The following is a 24,148-nucleotide window of genomic DNA, read 5'->3' as shown; positions in this document are numbered from 1 at the left end:
AATATTTCCTCTAAGTCCTAGCAATCCCCCCTCCAATGTAACACTCCTCTCCAACATAACCCCTTCTGGACACACACACACAAAATGATCACTGTCCTAGCAATAACCCCCCCTCAAACGATCCTCCCCCTACCCAACTTTTTCTAATATAAAAATATATAATCTTCTCCTTGTCCTAGCAGTCCCCCTCTTCAGCGCCTAACCCTAACTTCCCCCAACCCCCAGCGTAACAAAAAAAATTGTCAAAATCTATGGTGCCAAGAATACTTACACCTGAAGTGGGGTATGGAAGCTGCCATATGTATTTCCTTTTAAACTATACCAGTTTACTGTCATCCTACTGAACTTGAATGCATCAGTAGTATCTGAATCACCCACCTGAAAAAAGCTTGCAGCTAATCCAGTCATATTTTTGTCAGACAACATCTGATTGGCATGCTTGTTCAGGGTCTATGGATAAAAGTATTGAAGGCAGAGGAATAGCAGGACAGGAAATAAATATGGCAGCCTCCATATCCCCCTCACTTTATGTGTCTTTTAAAATCTGTGGCAGCTCCCTTTGGCACCAGAATAGACAGGGCTCATATTACATCAATTCTATGTCTTGGCATCACCTTAAAGGGACTCCGAGCTCCAATTAAAAATGAAATTTGTACTCACCTTGGGCTTTCTGCAGCCCACCTTAGGTCGGGAGGTCCCACGACAGCGTCCTGGCTCTTTTCCCAAGGCCTGTCCAGAAATGGCTGCCCGGCGGATCCCGGCCGGCAGCCCGGTGACACTGGGCCCGAGTGTCGGGCTCCTTCTTCTGCATATGTCACGTATGACTTCACACGCCGGCCGCCTCGCGTCATCACGGCGGCCGGCATGACAGCACGGCGCATACGCGCTTAAATCGCCGGGCTGCCGGCCAGGATCCGCCGGGCAGCCATTTCTGGACAGACATTGGGAGAAGAGCCAGGATGCCGTCATGGGACCTCCCGACCTACGGTGGGCTGCAGAAAGCCCAAGGTGAATACAAATTTCATTTTTAATTTGAGCGCGGAGTCCCTTTAAGCACTAGGGTCATTAAAAAAAATAGGGTAACAGACTCTGCAGTGAAACAGTTCAGTGTTGTATCAACCTGTTGAGCATTACAACAGCTACAACAAACAACATTTGTAAAGTGCTTTTCTCCCATAGGACTCAAAGCGCATAAGCATGGCTCAGACCAATATTTGGTTGATTGGTAAATTTTGGTACAGATTAATTCTACAAGCTCGCAAATGTCAGGCTAAACAGGTGGCTTTTCAGTCTGGATTTGAATAGCTCCAGGGATAGGGCTGTCTTTACTGGGTGTGGTAGGGAATTCCAAAGGCTAGGGGCAGCATGACGAAAAGCTCTGGCTCAAAAGACTTTCAGAAGCGTTATGCTAGGTACACACCATACAATTTTCTGGCAGATTTACCTGTCAGATCGATTATTTCCAACATGTCTGATCTGAATTTCGATCGAAATCGATCACAAAATTGATAGAAATTCAGACATGTTGGAAATAATCGATCTGGCAGGTAAATCTGCCAGAAAATTGTATGGTGTGTACCTAGCATTAGGCATTAGCATTAGGCGTGTACACACATGTAATTTTCTCCCAATGTAACAGTAAACAGCTGGAGAGTATATGAGCCTTTGATATCTGTTCATAGCTTTAGCTTGTGAGCAAGGCTCAGTTTGCAGCTTATTAGATACGGTATTTTATGGCTATGTTTACCTACGATTTCTGAAGATCTTTGGATCCTGGTACATTTTCTAAATAAAATCAGCATGTGGGGAGCATATGATTGCCTCATCTCTGATAAGCTTACGTGAGAAAAAAGTCAGCCTTGCTCTTGGAGTTGCTGATGAACTGCAGATAATGGCCGCAGGCCGACAGAGAACGTTGGTAGCCTTCCTCGGACATCCCAAGAGACTGCCGGAAATGCTGGAACACTGGGCCGGCGTACGTTCTCATGACATATTCCTGTTGTGCATAACATCCATGTTATTAAACATTATTATTGGCTTTTTTTTTTTTAAAGAGAATTTTTATTAAGTTTTTTACACAAAACTATTAACAATCAAAACAAAACAGTACAAAACACTTCCTCTATCAGTTACAGACCATCAACAGAAGCTTTGCAAAAGCTGAACAAGAGACAGGGATACTTTAAGTTATGTACACATACCGTATATATATAGGGGTACATGTTATGCACTCATCAAGTCTGTATTTGAGTATTTATATAAAATTATGCAACTACATCTCTCAATTATTCCACATAAATTATAAGTGTAGGTCTTGTACTGTAGCTGTGATATCAAGATTAGAAATAGACGCCTCAAAGGAGTCCACCCATGTGCTCCAAACCTTCTTAAATTTATTAAACTGGGCTCTAGCCTGGTAGGTCAGTTTATACAGAGGAATAGCATCATTGACCAATTTTATCCAATCTTTAAGCAAAGGAGGATTTGGTTGTTTCCAACGTATAGTTATAGATTTTCTAGCGTAATACAACAGAATTCTAATAAGCATTTTCTTATATTTTCCACAGGCCATGTCTCCCAGCACCCCTAGCATACATGTCTGAAATGATAGAACGACTGGCAGATTAAACATTATTATTGGTTTAGTTAATATGTTACACATACCTCCCAACATCCTGAGATAAGAGAGAGGGACACTTTAAGACACGCCCCTGCCATACCCTTTAATCATTCGTGTATTTGAGGCCAATGGATTATTTCCCCTTTAAGTAAAAGCAGGCCTTCACATGGAGTGTGTCTGTTGTGTGATTATGTGCAGCATGAGTGCAGCAAGCGTCATTTCCGGGGATCTCTGCCAACCTAGCAGCCAAGGCTCAGCCAGAACCCAACCTAGCACCACCAAGGCCCAGCCAGAACCCAACCCAGCCACAACCAAGACACAGCCACAGCTCCGCCAGTATCTGACCCAGCACAGCCAAGGCCCAGGCAGAGTCCAACCCAGCCACAACCAAGACAAAGCCACAGTTTAGCCAGTATCTGAACCAGCACAGCCAAGGCACAGCCAGAATCTAACCCAGCACAGCCAAGGCACAGCCAGAACCCAACCTAGCACAGCCAAAGCACAGCCAGAATCCAACCCAGCAACAACCAAGACACAGCCACAGTTTAGCCAGTATCTGACCCAGTACAGCCAAGGCCCAGACAAAATCCAACCCGGATACAACCAGGACACAGCTACAGCTCTGCCAGTATCTGACCCAGCACAGCCAAGGCCCAGCCAGACCCAACCCAGCCACAACCAAGACACAGCCACAGCTCCGCCAGTATCTGACCTAGCATAGTCAAGGCCCAGGCAGAACCCAACCCAGCCACAACCAAGACACAGCCACAGCTCCGCCAGTATCTGACCTAGCATAGTAAAGGCCCAGGCAGAACCCAACCCAGCCACAACCAAGACACAGCCACAGCTCCGCCAGTATCTGACCTAGCATAGTCAAGGCCCAGGCAGAACCCAACCCAGCCACAACCAAGACACAGCCACAGCTCCGCCAGTATCTGACCCAGCACAGCCAAGGCCAAGCAAGAATCCAACCCACCCACAACCAAGACACAGCCACAGCTCCGCCAGTATCTGACCCAGCATAGCAAAGGCCCAGGCAGAACCCAACCCAGCCACAACCAAGACACAGCCATAGCTCAGCCAGTATCTGACCCAGCATAGCCAAGGCCCAGGCAGAACGCAACCCAGCCACAACCAAGACACAGCCATAGCTCCGCCAGTTTCTGACCCAGCACAGCCACGGCCAAGCAAGAATCCAACCCACCCACAACCAAGACACAGCCATAGCTCCGCCAGTATCTGACCCAGCACAGCCAAGGCCAAGCAAGAATCCAACCCAACTACAACCAAGACACAGCTACAGCTCCGCCAGTATCTGAGCCAGCACAGCCAAGGCCCTGGTAGACTCCACCTGTACACATACTAGATTTCAGTTTGGCATGTATATGAGGCTTAAGAACAGTCAGCTACTAGTGAATGTGCATAATCTGTGCTTCCCAGAATCTCAGGGAAATCCTGGAATGAAATTAAGGAACATGCAAAAAAGAAGGGAAAAGTAGTGCGTTGCAGCATAAGGGCCACTTTCTAATGCAGCTTGCTACACTGCAATGCACCACCTACAGTGCTGTGAAAAACTATTTGCCCCCTTCCTGATTTCTTATTCTTTTGCATGTTTGTCACACTTAAATGTTTCTGCTCATCAAAAACCGTTAACTATTAGTTAAAGATAACATAATTGAACACAAAATGCAGTTTTAAATGATGGTTTGTATTATTTAGTAAGAAAAAAAAAACTCAAAACCTACATGGCCCTGTGTGAAAAAGAAATTGCCCCCTGAACCTAATAACTGGTTGGGCCACCCTTAGCAGCAATAACTGCAATCAAGCGTTTGCGATAACTTGCAACGAGTCTTTTACAGCGCTCTGGAGGAATTTTGGCCCACTCATCTTTGCAGAATTGTTGTAATTCAGCTTTATTTGAGGGTTTTCTAGCATGAACTGCCTTTTTAAGGTCATGCCACAACATCTCAATAGGATTCAGGTCAGGACTTTGACTAGGCCACTCCAAAGTCTTCATTGTGTTTTTCTTCAGCCATTCAGAGGTGGATTTGCTGGTGTGTTTTGGGTCATTGTCCTGCTGCAGCACCCAAGATCGCTTCAGCTTGAGTTGACGAACAGATGGCCAGACATTCTCCTTCAGGATTTTTTGGTAGACAGTAGAATTCATGGTTCCCTCTATCACAGCAAGCCTTCCAGGTCGTGAAGCAGCAAAACAACCCCAGACCATCACACTACCACCACCATATTTTACTGTTGGTATGATGTTCTTTTGCTGAAATGCTGTGTTACTTCTACGGCAGATGTAACGGGACGCGCACCTTCCAAAAAGTTCAACTTTTGTTTCGTCGGTCCACAAGGTATTTTCCCAAAAGTCTTGGCAATCATTGAGATGTTTTTTAGCAAAATTGAGACGAGCCTTAATGTTCTTTTTGCTTAAAAGTGGGTTGCGCCTTGGATATCTGCCATGCAGGCCGTTTTTGCCCAGTCTCTTTCTTATGGTGGAGTCGTGAACACTGACCTTAATTGAGGCAAGTAAGGCCTGCAGTTCTTTAGATGTTGTCCTTGGGTGTTTTGTGGCCTCTCGGATGAGTTTTCTCTGCGCTCTTGGGGTAATATTGGTCGACCGGCCACTCCTGGGAAGGTTCATCACTGTTCCATGTTTTTGCCATTTGTGGATAATGGCTCTCACTGTGGTTCGCTGGAGTCCCAAAGCTTTAGAAATGGCTTTATAACCTTTACCAGACTGATAGATCTCAATTACAGTACTTTTGTTCTCATTTGTTCCTGAATTTCTTTGGATCTTGGCATGATGTCTAGCTTTTGAGGTGCTTTTGGTCTACTTGTCTGTGTCAGATAGCTCCTATTTAAGTGATTTCTTGATTGAAACAGGTGTGGCAGTAATCAGGCCTGGGGGTGACTACAGAAATTGAACTCAGGTGTGATAAACCACCGTTACGTTATTTTTTAACAAGGGGGGCAATCACTTTTTCACACAGGGCCATGTAGATTTTGAGTTTTTTTTCTTACTAAATAATAAAAACCATCATTTAAAACTGCATTTTGTGTTCAATTATATTATCTTTGACTAATAGTTAACGTTTTTTGATGAGCAAAAACATTTAAGTGTGACAAACATGCAAAAGAACAAGAAATCAGGAAGGGGGCAAATAGTTTTTCACAGCACTGTAGATGATGTTTATAGTGCGGTGGGTGCAGTATAATGGCATGCATTAACCGCAAAATCTTCCGTGTTAACAGTGGATAGGTAAGTCTCTTTTTCATTGACTGTATGTTTCATTGTATGTGACACAATGCATAGATAATGTGCGGCAACGCTTTCCCATTTATTTTATTTATTTATTTATTGTATTGATAAAGCGCATATTACGCAGCGCTGGATATTAGATAAAGTTACAGACAATATTTAGGGGTGACATACAGCAGCAAGACAATATAGGAATACATGTAAACCAGATCACGCAGTACAGTATGAGTACAAGGTAATGCTTAGTCAGTCACTGGGTGGGAGCATGGAGATTAGGCAAGTTGAGTTCACTCAACTTGATCCCTCTGCTACAGGGAATGCAACGCAGCGGCTCTTGTGAACCTAGCCTAAAGCAGTTATAAATGGCACAGCCTGAAAAGCAGTGAACAAATCGCCAGAATATTTGGGATCTCATAGTGGAGGCCTGTACAGACCATGCTCCTCTGATTAGTTGGAATGACATTTTAAAGCTTTGCATTTATGAGTCAGTGACAGATTGATTAATGAAGTGAATAGGCAGGGGCATACCTACATATCATGGGGTCCCCAGCAAAATATTGATGGCGCCTACCAATGTTCATAACCTTTTCTCTGCCTACCCCTTGTGACTCATAGGTGCTTCTCTACAGAGGCAAGTGTAGTGCTCATAAGGATTTCAGTAATGACCTACACGCACACACGTACACACGTACACACACACACACACACATACATACACACATACATACATACATACACACACACACACACACACACACACCGAGACACACACACACTCACATATACACATACATACACACACACACACACACACACACACCGAGACACACACACATATACACATACATACATACATACATACATACACACACACACACACACATATACACATACACACACACACACACACACACACACACACACACACACATACATACACACAGACACATACACATATACATACACATACATACAGACACACACACACATATACACATACATACACATATACACACACATGCATATATACACACACGCACATACACACACACACACACACACACACACACCGAGACACACACACATATACACATACATACATACACACACACACACACACCGAGACACACACACATATACACATACATACATACATACATACACACACACATATACATACACACACACACACACACACACACACACACATACACACAGACACACACATACACACATACATACACACACATATACACATACATACAGACACACACATACACACACACACACACACATATACACATACATACACATATACACATACATGCATATATACACACACACACACACACACACACACACACACACACACACACACACACACACACCTTCCCCAACAATCTCTGCACTTCAGCTATAGAAAATCTCCATTTAACAGATACTATTGGATATGTGAGGACTGCTTGTCTGCAGCTACATCAAGTGCCGTGCCTGCTGAGAATAAAAAAATAAGGACACGTTACAAACCACTTGGGATTTTTTGTCACTGATGACGCATTAAAGTATTCCTTTCTAGACCTGTCCAATATGAATATGTATTTCCATGACACTGCCAGTCTCCTCTGATGCTTCTGAGCAGAGTTTTTCTTCTCTCCGGCGTACATAAAAAACTACAGAACAAATGTTCAATAGAAGCCTCGCAGTGCTGGTTATTAACAGTGGAAAGGCTAAAGCACATGATGTGCTTATTGGATTATTGATGCCACTGATTACCACTAACCAACACAAATTGTTCTTAGGACTGGTGATTATAGTTTTAGGTTAAATGTGTATTTTCCTGGTTAAAACGTTATGTTGATACAAACTTACTTCCAATGTACTCTAATCACCAACAATGGTAAGAGCGCCTGCCTAATATTGAATAGGTAGGTCCCCTTTTTGCCACCCAAAAAAGGCTGTTGAGTCATGAAATTCACAAGACCTCTGGAGGTGTCGTGTCCAAAGCAGGTCATTTGTGCGCTATGGTAAAATGTGCGCTGTTAATTGCGCTATAGTGATGCCCAGGGGCTAATTTGGGTGTTGCAGTTGCCCAATTAATATCGGGTTTAGGTGGCCAGCACCTGATAAATAGCGGAGGAGAAAGACTAACGGCGAAGGCGGTGCAGGTATTGGCCGAAATATCAGCGGGGTGTGGGGGTTGGGTAGGTAAGTGTTAAGGTGCCCATTAAAGGTCCAATTTTTTTCACCAAATGTAAACTTTTGATGCAATTTTAATGATCAAATTGTATAGAAAATCCACCCTTTATGAAGGCAATCAATAAGAAATGATTCTTTGGTCGATTGCTAAATGGGATAAAAACCGATCCGAAAGTTGGATTTTATGATCGAATTTGAAGGAAGAATCGTTCGGTAAATGTGAACAATCGATAATTGCCTTCCGATTAGTTACGATAGTTCAAATCGCATCAAAGGATAGCATTTAGAGAAAAATTGTACAGTTAATGGGCACCTTTAGCCATCGCCGGAGGAGGCAAGGTTAGTAATCACTACTCTGCTAAAGACTCTGGGAGGACCACAGTTAGAGAGACTGAAGCAATTTAAAATACCTCTTTTTATTCAGCACAGCTTCAGCATTTCATTCCAAACTGATTCGCTGCATCCCCGCGGCAGAACTTTATCCCCACGAAAGCCTGGGGCAAAATTCCATAACTTTCCAGGTCGTGGATTTTGCTGCCCGGGGAGGCAGAGCTTTGTTTGTAGCTCTGCTTCCAGTCTAGTCAATCTCCGCCTCTCCCCGCCCCTCTCAGTGAAAGAAGACTGATAGGGGCGGGAAAAGGCTGAGATCGGCAGATATTGACTGAAGCAGAGGCACAGCTACTGCTCAAGGCTCTGACTCTACCAGAAAGGATAGCAAATTTTGCCCTGGGGATTTGGGGGGGATTAAGACCTGGTTCTGCCGCGGGAATGCAGCAAATCAGTTTAGATGATAATGCTGAAGCTGACTGCTGAATAAAAACAGGTATTCTAAATCTCTTCAGACTCTTTTTAAAGAGGAACTCCAGTGAACATTTTACTGTTGGCAGGTGATGTAGCTGCTGCATGGTTTTTGGCAGTTATAAACAGCTGTAACAGCTATTTTCCACAATGCAACAAGGTTCACAGACAGGAAACTGTCAAAAGTTCGAACTTTTCTTGTGGGAGGGGTTTCACCACAATATCAGTCATACAGCACCCCCTGATGGTCTGTTTGTGAAAAGGAATAGATTTCTCATGTAAAAGGGGGTATCAGCTACTGATTAAGATAAAGTTCAATTTTTGGTCGGAGTTTCTTTTTCAGTTGCTGGGAAAACCTGGGGTGGGGTCTGACAGTTGGGTAGGAAATTGCCAGCAACAAAGGGGCCCTAATACCAATGTAGAGAAGGGTCTGTCAGGTGTGTGTGTGTGTGTGTGTGTGTGCGTGTGTGTGTGGGGGGGGGGGGGGGCAGGTTAATTTTGCCTGGGGGCCCCATTCTCATTAGAAAGCCTTTCTAACAATTTGGCTGCAGCAGGTTGAGGGACTTACCGTATGGCCCTGTGTAAGTTTAGCACTGTAATCTTCATCTGTAAGTTGGGTCTAGGAGAGTAAAGATTTTATAAACATTTATATAAGTATTGAAAAAACAATTACCACACAAGCCAGTTTGTCACTGAATGCCATCAAAACTGCCTATCCTTTTTGGCTGGCAGCACACTCTGCAGAATCGCATGCGTTTGCCAGAAGTGCAATTCCACAAAGTGCGCTCCTAGCCTTAACCTGCAGCCTCTTATAGTGTACTAAAACAGGCAAAGTGTCACACATATCTTCTTTACCAGCATGGCAACAATAGTCAATTTGTATACAGCATTTCTCCTCTTGTCCCCCCTTTTTCTGCAACTGGCTCACTGCCTTTCCCAGAAGTCTGGTTAGTTTATGCTTACTGCAGGCTGTGGAATAATCCGACTTCTCAGTTAATGAAACCATCGACTCAAACTCAAGGTATCCAAAATTGCCCCGACTCCGACTCCATAGTCTAATACTTACCAGGGCTGTGGAGTTGGTACAAAAATCATCCGACTCCACTCCTCAGTTTATGAAACCACCGACTGACTCCAAGTACCCAAAAAGTTCTACTCTGACTCCTCGACTCCACAGCCCTGTTGCATGCACAGAAAAACACAAATACGGTTCACTCTAGTCAAGAAAAATACTTTTTAAATAATATTAATTTAAAAATATCTGGCCAAGTGCATTACTGTATCTGTGACTTACTATATCCATAGAACATGAAGGCAGCAGAGAAGCTCTTTGCAGCTAAACTCTAAACAACATTAAAGAGGAACTATAATGTGGAAATGAACTCACCACCAGTGTGAAGCTAATGGCAGGTACTTCAGGGAAAACCCAGTTCTCAAAGAGGACAAAGTCCTGCAGCCAATGGAAATCCAGCTGAAAAGGTGAAACCCCTCCCACAGAGTAGGCCTAATTAAAATTTGGCCTACTGATGTACATCCTTGTGGGTAATGATATCACATGTAGCTCATTTCTGATTTGCACATATGCTGATATTAAAGGCTCGATATCTCCCAGATTTATCAATAGTGCCCGAGAGGAAAATCTTAGGTGGTTTCTAGAAATCATGCAGAACTCCTCTCAGATGTGTTAAGAAGGTGCAATTTCCTTCTAAAACACACCAATGTACCTTGCCCACGTTTTGTTGTTCGTCACTTTCTGCTGTTCGTCAGGTCACCATATAAACTTACTTTGTTTATTGAACATTTGAACTCACTTTTCCCTGGAATTGTATTCACTCCTGAGGTGTCACCAGCAGCTGCAGAGTCAATTCTGGATGTTATGGTTAAAAAAGTGGATAACAGTCTAGTGACAACGTTATATCGTAAACCAACTGATCGCAACACACTATAGAAAGTATTGAGGATCTGTACATTGAACAACGATTTTGAGAATGAAATAGAGGACATGAAGTCCTGGTTTATGCAGAGAGGCTACCCGGCAATTATCTTGGATGAAGCCCTCTGTACAGCCAGGGCCATCCAAGCAGGTACACACTGTAAGGAGAGTAAAACAGCATACATAAAAAAAGACGCCTGGGAAAAAGGGCGCGGGGGATTGCCGCTAGTAAAATACCACTAAAATTAGCGATATTCTACTACTAAATTTTGATAGTAAAATATTGGTAATGTTTACAGCAAAACCTAACTCTACTCTCATACAGAACTCTTCCTTGGTGGTGCCTAACCCTAAAGACTTACCCCGGTGGTGCCTAACATTAAGACCCCCCCGGTGGTGCCTAACCCTAAGACCCTCTCCCTGGTGGTGCCTACACCTAAACCCCGACCCCGGTGGTGCCCCCCGGTGGTGCCTAACCCTAAGACTTCCCCCCTCAGTGGTGCCTAACCCTAAGACCCCCTCCTTTGTGGTGCCTACCCCTAAACCCCTACCCTGGTGGTGCCTGACATTAGGACCCCCCCGGCAGTGCCTAACCCTAAGACCCCCCCCCCAGTGGTGCCTAACCCTAAGACTTCCCCCCTGGTGGTGCCTAACTCTGAGACCCCCCTTGGTGGTACCTAACCCTAAACTCTTACCCCGGGGGTGCCTAACATTAAGACTCCCCCGGTGGTGCCTAACCCTAAGACCCACCTTCCCCGTGGTGCCTAGCCCTAAGACTTCCCCCCTGGTGGTGCCTAACTCTGAGACCCCCCTTGGTGGTGCCTAAGCCTAAGACCCCTCCCCCCCCCCCCCCCGTGCCTAATCCTAACCGCCCCTGGTGGCACTTAACCCTAAATCCCCCTCCTAAAGCCTTACCTTACCCCCCCCCCCCTTCCTCAAAGCCGTGATATTTTGGCGCCCTATTAGCGGCAAGAGGGTGCAATATTGCACCCTCCTGACGCTAAATTTACCTTTATAGCCACATGTCACAGCCATTCTAAAAAACGAGATTTACAGCAAAGAGGGTACATTTTGGCGCTCTGAGGTGCCCGCCGCAATTCGCCCAAATTCCCCTGTCATGCCACAAAATTCAGCTTTTATTATAGGCACCTATGGTGGCGCCGTTTTTTTCTGAAAGGGATCCTGCGTCTTTTTTTCCAGCTTCGAGTAAAACGGGCCTCCCCTTTGTGCAAGACCATAGCCCAATGTCTGGGAGGATCAAAGATAGCACCAGCGCTGCGTAATATGTTGGCGGTTTATAAATACAATAAATAAATAGCATTGGCAAAAATCATTCTATTCTGCTGGCTGGTCAAACGCTGAATCCAACACTACAACAGAGCCCCATCTTGCATACAGGTTCAGTAGGAGTCTGGAAGATATATTAGTGTAAGCAGACCCTTATGAAAAATACGAGACTTTTCGTTTTTAAGTATTATTATTATTTAGTATTTATAAAGCACCAACATCTGCCGCAACGCTGTACAGAGTATATTGTCTTGTCACTAACTGTCCCTCAGAGGAGCTCAAAATCGAATCCCTATCATAGTCCTATGTCCATATACAGTATGTATCGTGTATTGTATGTATCATAGTCTAGGGTAAATTTTAGGGGGAAGCCAATTAACATATCTGTATGTTTTTGGGATGTGGGAGGAAACCGGAGTGCCTGGCAGCCACCCATACAGACATGGGGAGAACATACAAACTCCTTGCAGATGTTGACCTGGCTGGGATTCGAACCTGGGAACCAGTGCTGTAATGCGAGACTGCTAACAACAGGCCTCAATTCACGGAGCATTATCAAACGTTTATCAAACACTTTATCAAACGTTTGATAATTTACCTCATGGGTAAAATCTCATTTTAAATTCACTAAGGTGTTATATATTTATCGAATGTTTTCCCGATAAAACGTTCAGCAAATATATAACACCTTTGTGAATTCAAAATGAGATTTTACCCATGAGGTAAATTTTCAAACGTTTGACAAAGTGTTTGATAAACGTTTGATAATGCTCCGTGAATTGAGGCCTATTGCTGCCCTAAAGGCTGCTACCATTGCTTTAACTGTAATGTTTGCAATGCTTTGATTACTGGTCCAAAATTGAAGAATCCTATGAGTGGGAAGAAATATTTTATCTGGAAGTACTACAATTGCAATATCAACTTTTTTTTTTTTACATATTTACTCAAATGCCCGTGTGGATTGGCATATGTGGGTAAGACCAGAGGTCCCCATTGAAGAATCAGCATGAGATTTATCAGCAAAAAATTATTTAAAGAGGGACTCCAATGAAAATATCGTAATGAACAAAAGTGCTTAATTTTTACAATAATTATGTAACACTGATTTAATCAGTGTTTGTCCACTGTAAAATCTTTCCTCTCTCTGAAATACATTCTGACATTTATCACATGGTGACAGTTTTACTGCTGGCAGGTGAGATCAGTGGAAGGAGATGCTGCTTGCTTTTTTGGCAGTTAGAAACAGCTGTTATTTCCCACAATGCAACAAGGCTCCCACAGTGTGATGTCAGCATCATGGTCCTTACATCACACTGTGGGAGGGGTTTCAACACAATATCCGCCATACAGAGCCCCCTGGTGATTGGTTTGAGAAAAGGAAAAGATTTCTCATGGGAAAGGGGGTATCAGCTGCTGATTTGGATGAAGTTCAATCCTTGGTCATGATTTCTCTTTAATCGTATACTCCAAAAATGCATCACGTTTCATAATGCCCTTGGCGGCACCAATTTTCATCCGATTCGACAGTAATTATCTATCAGATGGTCGATCGCCCGCAAAAGTCAAGAGATGTATGGCCACCTTTAGACATCATATTACTCACGAGTTTGCTTTACACAGCATACACTTTAGAACCTGCCCTGTTGTTGAACAATTGTTCTGAAGAACCACATGATGGAATTGATCAGCTGACCTATTTGTACTTCTCTGACTGGCTGATGGTAATTCTGTGATGATGCATCATGCCTACAGAAAGCAGAAGTAAGGGCTCTATTACATTAAATTCTGAAGCCATTTTAAAAAGTCCTGCACATTGTTTTTTCTCCTTGTGTTCCTAGCATCCAGTTCCTATATGCAGTGTAAAAAAAACTTTCTATATGATTATATAAGCAAGACCAGTTGATCAGAGAAGCACAAATTGCTTGTGGGTGGCATAGTGGACAGCAGCCTTCTTACTGCAATTCCAGGTTCAAATCCCAGCTAGAACACTATCTGCATGGAGTTTGCATGTTCTGCTCATGTTTGTGTTAGCTAAAAACATACTTCTAAGTTAATTGGTTCCCTCAAAAATTTGCCTTAACCACCTCGCAATTTTTCCATTGATTTTTCTGATGAGCCGTGATTTTTTTTTAGCGACGAGCGATCATTACTGCAATCTCGCGACAAGAGTACGGGAGCGCAATTACATGAACGATGTTTAGCGACGCGCTGCAATAATGACCGTCACAGCGGATCTTTAAGATCCCGCACCACTCCGTGGCCACCAAAAGTACCGCAATCGCTTAGCTTTCTCGTTCGCGCCTGTTGTGTGCAATCACGTATACCCTCTGTCAGGAGTATAGATCGGTGAGCGTTTGTCAGCGTGGGCCATTGCTGATGCATCTTCCTTCGTCACAAGGTGAGTGTTCAGCTTCAGACAATAGTAGGGATATTAGTCTATAGTTATGCTGTGAGCTCCTCTGTGGGACAATTAGTGACATGACTATTTACTCTGTAAAGCGCTGTGGGAAATGTCAGCCCTATATACAGGCATAATAATAACTGTCATCATCATTGGATGAAATCAGTCATGTGCTTTTCCATTAAGTCTCCTGCGGTAGAAAGTCTCCCTGGAGAGCAGATCGTCTCATGAGTCTATTCTGACAAATCATAAACAATCTGTTATTGTTCCAATGAACACTGGTGTCTGAACACAGCCAGCAGGTAAGCTGCTTGGCCATCCCATTTACAGCAGTGGGATGTTCCATTCTGCACTGCACACTTGGTAACGCACTCTCCTACTCATGCTGATTTCTGTTAGAGAACATGTTAATTATAAAAAGAAAATATAGATATGTGTAACATGAAATTGTTAGTAATGTGATAGTGAATTTTAATGTTTTAAAGGCAACAGGGGAGAATTGTGCTGCCTTTTCTCCCCGTTTGTCTTTAAAAAATGTTTAAATCATGTTATGGCCAGCTGCTCCAAGTTTCACAGTATGCTCATGCGGGTAGTGGAAAAGAGTGACTGGCACTTGTATGCACACTGGATGGAATGCACTTGTATTCTGAAGACTGATCTCGACTGTGCTCACCACCAATGAATAAACAATCATTTAGTATGAGAGAAGAAAAGGAGGTCGGGCACCAGTCTAATGCTTCAGTTAGTTTTAATCCAAAAGGTACAAAAAGGTTACATCAAAAGGAGTGAAACAGACGGCCTGACAGCCGTTTTGCAGGTCCCCCTGCTTCGTCAGAGGCCAGAAAATCGAAGCCTCTGACGAAGCATTAGACTGGTGCCCGAGTACACTGGAGCATTAGACTGGTGTCCGACCTGATTTTCTTCTCTCATACTGGTTCACAGTATGCTCGTTTGTTAATTAGTTAGAGGTTAGGGTCCCTTCCAAAAGCAGTGTTCTCCCCAGAATTTTTTTCCAGCCGGGTGGAATGAAATAGTAGCCGGGTGGCATGAAAAAGTAGCCGGGTAGGGCGAGATGAGAGAATGCAGGGCAGGTGCTTCTGTGTGCAACTTTGCTTACAGAATAGGAGGAGGTGAGCCGATGACAGGTGGGTGCTCAACAAAACTAGCCGGGTGGAGCCCCCAGCTAAAAGAGCCTGGGGAGAACACTGCAAAAGGATTGCCTCATTGCGGTAGAAGGGTCCAGTACGGAATACTTTCTATGCAAACTGTTTTGAAAGATAACATCCTTCATTAACCACTTGAGGACCTAGGGCTTTCTACCCCTTAAGGACCGGCCACTTTTTTTTCATTCAGACCACTGCAGCTTTCACGGTTTATTGCTCGCTCATACAACCTACCACCTAAATGAATTTTGGCTCCTTTTTTTGTCACTAATAAAGCTTTCTTTTGGTGCTATTTGATTGCTCCTGCGATTTTTACTTTTTATTATATTCATCAAAAAAGACATGAATTTTGGCAAAAAAATGATTTTTTTAACTTTCTGTGCTGACATTTTTCAAATAAAGTAAAATTTCTGTATACATGCAGCGCGAAAAATGTGGACAAACATGTTTTTGATTAAAAAAAACCCATTCAGTGTATATTTATTGGTTTGGGTAAAAGTTATAGCGTTTACAAACTATGGTGCAAAAAGTGAATTTTCCCATTTTCAAGCATCTCTGACTTTTCTGACCCCCTGTCATGTTTCATGAGGGGCTAGAATTCCAGGATAGTATAAATACCCCCCAAATGACCCCATTTTGGAAAGAAGACATCCCAAAGTATTCACTGAGAGGCATAGTGAGTTCATAGAAGATATTATTTTTTGTCACAAGTAAGCGGAAAATGACACTTTGTGACAAAAAAAAAAAAAAGTTTCCATTTCTTCTAACTTGCGACAAAAAAAAATGAAATCTGCCACGGACTCACCATGCCCCTCTCTGAATACCTTGAAGGGTCTACTTTCCAAAATGGGATCATTTGTGGGGTGTGTTTACTGTCCTGACATTTTGGGGGGTGCTAAATTGTAAGCACCCCTGTAAAGCCTAAAGGTGCTCATTGGACTTTGGACCCCTTAGCGCAGTTAGGCTGCAAAAAAGTGCCACACATGTGGTATTGCCGTACTCAGGATAAGTAGTATAATGTGTTTTGGGGTGTATTTTTACACATACCCATGCTGGGTGGGAGAAATATCTCTGTAAATGACAATTTGTTAATTTTTTTTACACACAATTGTCCATTTACAGAGATATTTCTCCCACTCAGCATGGGTATGTGTAAAAATACACCACAAAACACATTATACTACTTCTCCTGAGTACGGCGATACCACATGTGTGGCACTTTTTTGCACCCTAACTGCGCTAAAGGGCCCAAAGTCCAATGAGTACCTTTAGGATTTCACAGGTCATTTTGAGAAATTTCGTTTCAAGACTACTCCTCACGGTTTAGGGCCCCTAAAATGCCAGGGCAGTATAGGAACCCCACAAATGACCCCATTTTAGAAAGAAGACACCCCAAGGTATTCCGTTAGGAGTATGGTGAGTTCATAGAAGATTTTATTTTTTGTCAAAAGTTAGCGGAAAATGACACTTTGTGAAAAAACACAATTAAAATCAATTTCCGCTAACTTTTGACAAAAAATAAAATCTTCTATGAACTCACCATACTCCTAACGGAATACCTTGGGGTGTCTTCTTTCTAAAATGGGGTCATTTGTGGGGTTCCTATACTGCCCTGGCATTTTAGGGGCCCTAAACCGTGAGGAGTAGTCTTGAAACGAAATTTCTCAAAATGACCTGTGAAATCCTAAAGGTACTCATTGGACTTTGGGCCCTTTAGCGCAGTTAGGGTGCAAAAAAGTGCCACACATGTGGTATCACCATACTCGGGAGAAGTAGTACAATGTGTTTTGGGGTGTATTTTTACACATACCCATGCTGGGTGGGAGAAATACCTCTGTAAATGGACAATTGTGTGTAAAAAAATCAAAAGATTGTCATTTACAGAGGTATTTCTCCCACCCAGCATGGGTATGTGTAAAAATACACCCCAAAACACATTGTACTACTTCTCCCGAGTACGGCGATACCACATGTGTGGCACTTTTTTGCACCCTAACTGCGCTAAAGGCTAAATGCCAGGGCAGTATAGAAACCCCACTAATGACCCCATTTTAGAAAGAAGACACCCCAAGGTATTCCGTTAGGAGTATGGTGAGTTCATAGAAGTTTTTATTGTTTTGTCACAAGTTAGCGGAAATTGATTTTAATAGTTTTTTTTCACAAAGTGTCATTTTCCGCTAACTTGTGACAAAAAATAAAATCTTCTATGAACTCACCATACTCCGTACGGAATACCTTTGGGTGTCTTCTTTCTAGAATGGGGTCATTTGTGGGGTTCCTATACTGCCCTGGCATTTTAGGGGCCCTAAACCGTGAGGAGTAGTCTTGAAACCAAATGTCGCAAAATGACCTGTGAAATCCTAAAGGTACTCATTGGACTTTGGGCCCCTTAGCGTACTTAGGGTGTAAAAAAGTGCCACACATGTGGTACCGCTGTACTCAGGAGAAGTAGTATAATGCGTTTTGGGGTGTATTTTTACACATACCCATGCTAAGTGGGAGAAATATCTCTGTAAATGACAATTGTTTGATTTTTTTACACACAATTGTCCATTTACATAGAAATTTCTCCCACCCAGCATGGGTATGTGTAAAAATACACCCCAAAACACATTATACTACTTTTCCTGAGTACGGCGGTACCACATGTGTGACACTTTTTTGCAGCCTAGGTGCGCTAAGGGGCCCAACGTTCTATTCACAGGTCATTTTAAAGCATTTGTTTTCTAGACTACTCCTCGCGGTTTAGGGCCCCTAAAATGCCAGGGCAGTATAGGAACCCCACAAGTGACCCCATTTTAGAAAGAAGACACCCCAAGGTATTCCGTTAGGTGTATGGCGAGTTCATAGAAGATTTTATTTTTTGTCACAAGTTAGTGAAAAATGACACTTTGTGAAAAAAAACCAATAAAAATTAATTTCCGCTAACTTTTGACAAAAAATAAAATCTTCTATGAACTCGTCATACACCTAACAGAATACCTTGGGGTGTCTTTTTTTCTAAAATGGGGTCACTTGTGGGGTTCCTATACCACCCTGGCATTTTACAGGCCCAAAACCGTGAGTAGTCTGGAAACCAAATGTCTCAAAATGACTGTTCAGGGGTATAAGCATCTGCAAATTTTGATGACAGGTGGTCTATGAGGGGGCGAATTTTGTGGAACCGGTCATAAGCAGGGTGGCCTTTTAGATGACAGGTTGTATTGGGCCTGATCTGATGGATAGGAGTGCTAGGGGGGTGACAGGAGGTGATTGATGGGTGTCTCAGGGGGTGGTTAGAGGGGAAAATAGATGCAATCAATGCACTGGGGAGGTGATCGGAAGGGGGTCTGAGGGTTTGGCCGAGTGATCAGGAGCCCACACGGGGCAAATTGGGGCCTGATCTGATGGGTAGGTGTGCTAGGGGGTGACAGGAGGTGATTGATGGGTGTCTCAAGGTGTGATTAGAGGGGGGAATAGATGCAAGCAATGCACTGGCGAGGTGATCAGGGCTGGGGTCTGAGGGCATTCTGAGGGTGTGGGCGGGTGATTGAGTGCCCTAGGGGCAGATAGGGGTCTAATCTGATAGGTAGCAGTGACAGGGGGTGATTGATGGGTAATTAGTGGGTGTTTAGGGTAGAGAATAGATGGAAACACTGCGCTTGGGTGGTGATCTGATGTCGGATCTGCGGGCGATCTATTGGTGTGGGTGGGTGATCAGTTTGCCCGCAAGGGGCAGGTTAGGGGCTGATTGATGGGTGGCAGTGACAGCGGGTGATTGATGGGTGGCAGTGACAGGGGGTGATTGATGGGTGGCAGTGACAGGGGGTGATTGATGGGTGATTGATAGGTGATTGACAGGTAATCAGTGGGTTATTACAGGGGAGAACAGATGTAAATATTGCACTGGCGAATTGATAAGGGGGGGTCTGAGGGCAATCTGAGCGTGTAGGCGGGCGATTGGGTGCCCGCAAGGGGCAGATTAGGGTCTGATCTGATGGGTAACAGTGACAGGTGGTGATAGGGGGTGATTGATGGGTGATTGATGGGTAATTAGTGGGTGTTTAGAGGAGAGAATAGATGGAAACACTGCGCTTGGGTGGTGATCTGATGTCGGATCTGCGGGCGATCTATTGGTGTGGGTGGGTGATCAGTTTGCCCGCAAGGGGCAGGTTAGGGGCTGATTGTTGGGTGGCAGTGACTGGGGGTGATTGATGGGTGATAGGTGATTGGCAGGTGATTGACAGGTGATCAGTGGGTTATTACAGGGAAGGACAGATGTAAATATTGCACTGGCGAATTGATAAAGGGGGGTCTGAGGGCAATCTGAGCGTGTAGGCGGGTGATTGGGTGCCCGCAAGGGGCAGATTAGGGTCTGATCTGATAGGTAACAGTGACAGGTGGTGATAGGGAGTGATTGATGGGTGATTGATGGGTAATTAGTGGGTGTTTAGAGGAGAGAATAGATGTAAACGCTGCGCTTGGGTGGTGATCTGATGTCGGATCTGCGGGCGATCTATTGGTGTGGGTGGGTGATCAGATTGCCCGCAAGGGGCAGGTTAGGGGCTGATTGTTGGGTGGCAGTGACAGGGGGTGATTGATGGGTGATAGGTGATTGGCAGATGATTGACAGGTGATCAGTGGGTTATTACAGGGAAGGACAGATGTAATTAATGCACTGGCGAATTGATAAGGGGGGGGGGGGGGGGGGGGGTCTGAGGGCAATCTGAGCGTGTGGGCGGGTGATTGGGTGCCCGCAAGGGGCAGATTAGGGTCTGATCTGACAGGTAACAGTGACAGGTGGTGATAGGGGGTGATTGATGGGTGATTGATGGGTGATTAGTGGGTGTTTAGAGAAGATAACAGATGTAAACGATACATTTGGGAGGTAATCTGACGGCGGGTTTGCGGGCGATCTAATGGTGTGGGTGGGTGATCAGATTGCCCGCAAGGGGCAGGTTAGGGGCTGATTGATGGGTGGCAGTGACAGGGGGTGACAGGGGGTGATTGATGGGTGATAGGTGATTGGCAGGTGATTGACAGGTGATCAGTGGGTTATTACAGGGAAGAACAGATGTAATTAATGCACTGGTGAATTGATAAGGGGGGGTCAGAGGGCAATCTGAGCGTGTGGGCGGGTGATTGGGTGCCCGCAAGGGGCAGATTAGGGTCTGATCTGATAGGTAAAAGTGACAGGTGGTGATAGGGGGTGATTGATGGGTGATTGATGGGTAATTAGTGGGTGTTTAGAGGAGAGAATAGATGTAAACAATGGATTTGGGAGGTGATCTGATGTCGGATCTGTGGGCGATCTATTGGTGTGGGGGGGTGATCAGATTGCCCGCAAGGGGCAGGTTAGGGGCTGATTGATGGGTGGCAGTGACAGGGGGTGATTGACGGGTGATTGACGGGTGATTGACAGGTGATTGACAGGTGATTGACAGGTGATCAGGGGGATAGATGCATACAGTAAACAGGGGGGGGGGTCTGGGGGGGGGGTCTGGGAAGAATCTGAGGGGTGGGGGGTGATCAGGAGGGGGCAGGGAGCAGGGGGGGGGGGATAAAAAAAATAGCGTTGACAGATAGTGACAGGGAGTGATTGATGGGTGATTAGGGGGGTGATTGGGTGCAAACAGGGGTCTGGGGGGTGGGCAGGGGGGGTCTGATGGGTGCTGTGGGCGATCTGGGGCAGGGGGGGGAGAAATCAGTGTGCTTGGGTGCAGACTAGGGTGGCTGCAGCCTGCCCTGGTGGTCCCTCGGACACTGGGACCACCAGGGCAGGAGGCAGCCTGTATAATACACTTTGTAAACATTACAAAGTGTATTATACACTTTGTATGCGGCGATCGCGGGGTTAACATCCCGCCGGCGCTTCCGTATAGCCGGCGGGATGTTGCGGCGAGCGAGCGGTGACAGGCGCCGGCGGAGGATCGCGTCACGGATGACGCGATCGCTCCGCCCATGCCCTTAGAAGGACCGCCGCCTCTGTGGGTGAGCCGGTCCTTCAGGGCTCCACTTCCCGGCCGCCTCTGTGCGTTAGGCGGTCGGGAAGTGGTTAATGTTAATTTGGTACATCTATTTTGAATGCAAGATGTGTACCCTGCCTATAATTAGGCTCTGCACACGTATGCTGATTGTCATTCAGATGCAGCCTGCTTTGGGAAGCACTGCCACCTCTCCCTGCTGTCTAAAACATGATGGTGAATTTACCTAAATTATGAGGGATCTAAGAAAGCCGTCCTCAAGGTGGTCACACATGATGCATTGAAATAATTATATGGTAGAAGAAAGCCCTTAAAAAATATCACCTCCCCCCCCCCCCCCCCCCCCCCCTTCACACACACACACAGCGAAATTTGAAAAAGTATAACAAAAATCTTTCTTCAACATTAGGTATAATAATAATCACAATATTGATGATTCAATAAAGAATAAAACCATTTAAAAAAACAAGCAAATATTCCAACATGATCCCTGCTGCATATGAAACAATCACTCTAAATGCAATATATTGTATAATGACATAATGCTGCTGTCAGATAATATTATTATATCTGACAGCAGCACTATGGCATTATACAATATATTGCATTTAGAGTGATTGTTTCATATGCAGCAGGGATCATGTTGGAATATTTGCTTGTTTTTAAATGGTTTTATTCTTTTTTGAATCATCAATATTGTGATTATTATTATACGTAATGTTGAAGAAAGATTTTTGTTATACTTTTTCAAATTTGGCTGTGGGAGGTGCTATTTTTTAAGGGCTTTCTTCCTCTACCATATAATTGCTCTTGTTTGAGCCCTAGCACACACAGTTATTTGGTTGAGGTGTTGCAGACACTTTCCAGAAACTATGATGCATTAAAATGTTTGATTTTTCCCATTTGATGGATACAAACGTTTGGTTGTGCAGAACATTTTAAGGTTTTATTTATTTTATTTTTATGATCCAAAAAAGTGGTCAATATTTCCATATTTTTCTTTCTTATATATTTTGATTGTTAATGATAAACAATTCTGGTCAGAAAATAGAATGGTGTAGTATAGCAGCAAAGCAGCTCCAGACACAGCCAGCACCACTGAGGGTAGGGAACTCAGACCTCACTAGCTCCAACACTGTGCACAGCTTGGGGTTACTGATTGATAGGAAATTAAACTTCATGAATCAAATTTCAGCTGCTGTGACACATTCCTTCTTTCACCTAAAGGATATTGCAAAAATTAAGCACCTCCAGTGTTCTCACCCGGCTAGTTTTGGTGAGCACCCGGCTGTCATCGGCTCACCTTCTTCTCTGCTATAAGCAGAGATGTGCAGAGATGCGCACCCGGCTACTTTTTCATGCCATCCGGCTACTTTTTCATGCCACCTGGCTGGAAAAAATTTCTTGGGAGAACACTGACCTCATTCCTTTAGGGGATCTTCAACCCTAGTTCACGCCGTCATCACAACATTGCTGGACTATTGCAATAGCCTTTGTGCAGGCCTTCCAAATAAAGAGTTACACCGCCTGCAACTTGTACAGAATGCTACCGTGTAAACTGTTAACAAGCCAATCCCGCCATTGCCACATGACACCAATCCTTTGCTCACTTCACTGGCTACCCACAAAATTGGCATGCTAACATTCAAATCCCTACACGACCGAGACCCTGGATACCTGCAGGGTTTGTTGCAACTGCGTCACACCACCCACATCCTAAGAATCAAAACGATCCAACAGCTTGACCACCCTCAACTAAAAACCTTTGGAGCCAGAGCTTTCTGTCATGCTGCCCCTACCCTTTGGAAAGCCTTGACAGACCTAATTAACCCATTCGCGTTCCGTCGTTTTCACTTGAGAAATGTTCACCTCCCATTCATTAGCCTATAACTTTATCACTACTTATCACAATGAACTGATCTATATCTTGTTTTTTCCGCCACCAATTAGGCTTTCTTTGGGGGGTACATTTTGCTAAGAGCCACTTTACTGTTAATGCATTTTAACGGGAAGAATAAAAAAAAACGGAAAAAATTGATTATTTCTCAGTTTTCAGCCATTATAGTTTGAAAATAATACATGCCTCCATAATTAAAACTCACGTATTGTATTTGCCCATATGTCCCGGTTATTACACCGTTAAAATTATGTCCCTATCACAATGTATGGCAACAATAATTTATTTGGAGATAAAGGTGCATTTTTTCCGTTTTGCATCTATCACTATTTACAAGTTTAAAATAATAAAAACATAGAAATATTTCATCTTTACATTGATATTTAAAAAGTTTAGACCCTTAGGTAAATATTTACATGTTTTTTTGTTTTTTTTTATTGTAATTTTTTTTTTTTATATTAAACATTTTATTTGGGTAGTTTTGGGAGGGTGGGAGGTAAACAATATGTTTATAATGTAAATGTGTGTTGATTTTCATTTTTTTTAACTTTTAGTTGTAGTATTACTTTTTGGCCACAAGATGGCGGCCATGAGTTTGTTTACATGACGTCACTCTAAGCGTAAC

The 24,148-nt window shown here is 43.9% G+C and overlaps 1 protein-coding gene across 8 annotated transcripts in view; it reads right to left on the bottom strand.

The window, feature by feature from the left end:
* PIP5KL1 (phosphatidylinositol-4-phosphate 5-kinase like 1) overlaps positions 1-24,148 on the bottom strand; it is a 129,542-nt gene that overhangs the window by 18,923 nt on the left and 86,471 nt on the right. For all 8 annotated transcript variants that reach the window (XM_068249784.1, XM_068249785.1, XM_068249783.1 and 5 more), the window contains 2 exons: positions 9,448-9,498; positions 1,842-1,996 (listed from right to left, as the gene is read on the bottom strand). In XM_068249784.1, the coding sequence (XP_068105885.1) occupies positions 1,842-1,996; positions 9,448-9,498 (206 nt within the window). The remainder of the gene's footprint in view (positions 1-1,841; positions 1,997-9,447; positions 9,499-24,148) is intronic.

Source organism: Hyperolius riggenbachi, chromosome 8 (genome assembly GCF_040937935.1).
Source record: "Hyperolius riggenbachi isolate aHypRig1 chromosome 8, aHypRig1.pri, whole genome shotgun sequence".
NCBI classification, from domain to species: domain Eukaryota; kingdom Metazoa; phylum Chordata; class Amphibia; order Anura; family Hyperoliidae; genus Hyperolius; species Hyperolius riggenbachi.
Note: the sequence above shows the minus strand (reverse complement) of the source record. Positions and strands in the feature narration are given on the sequence as shown.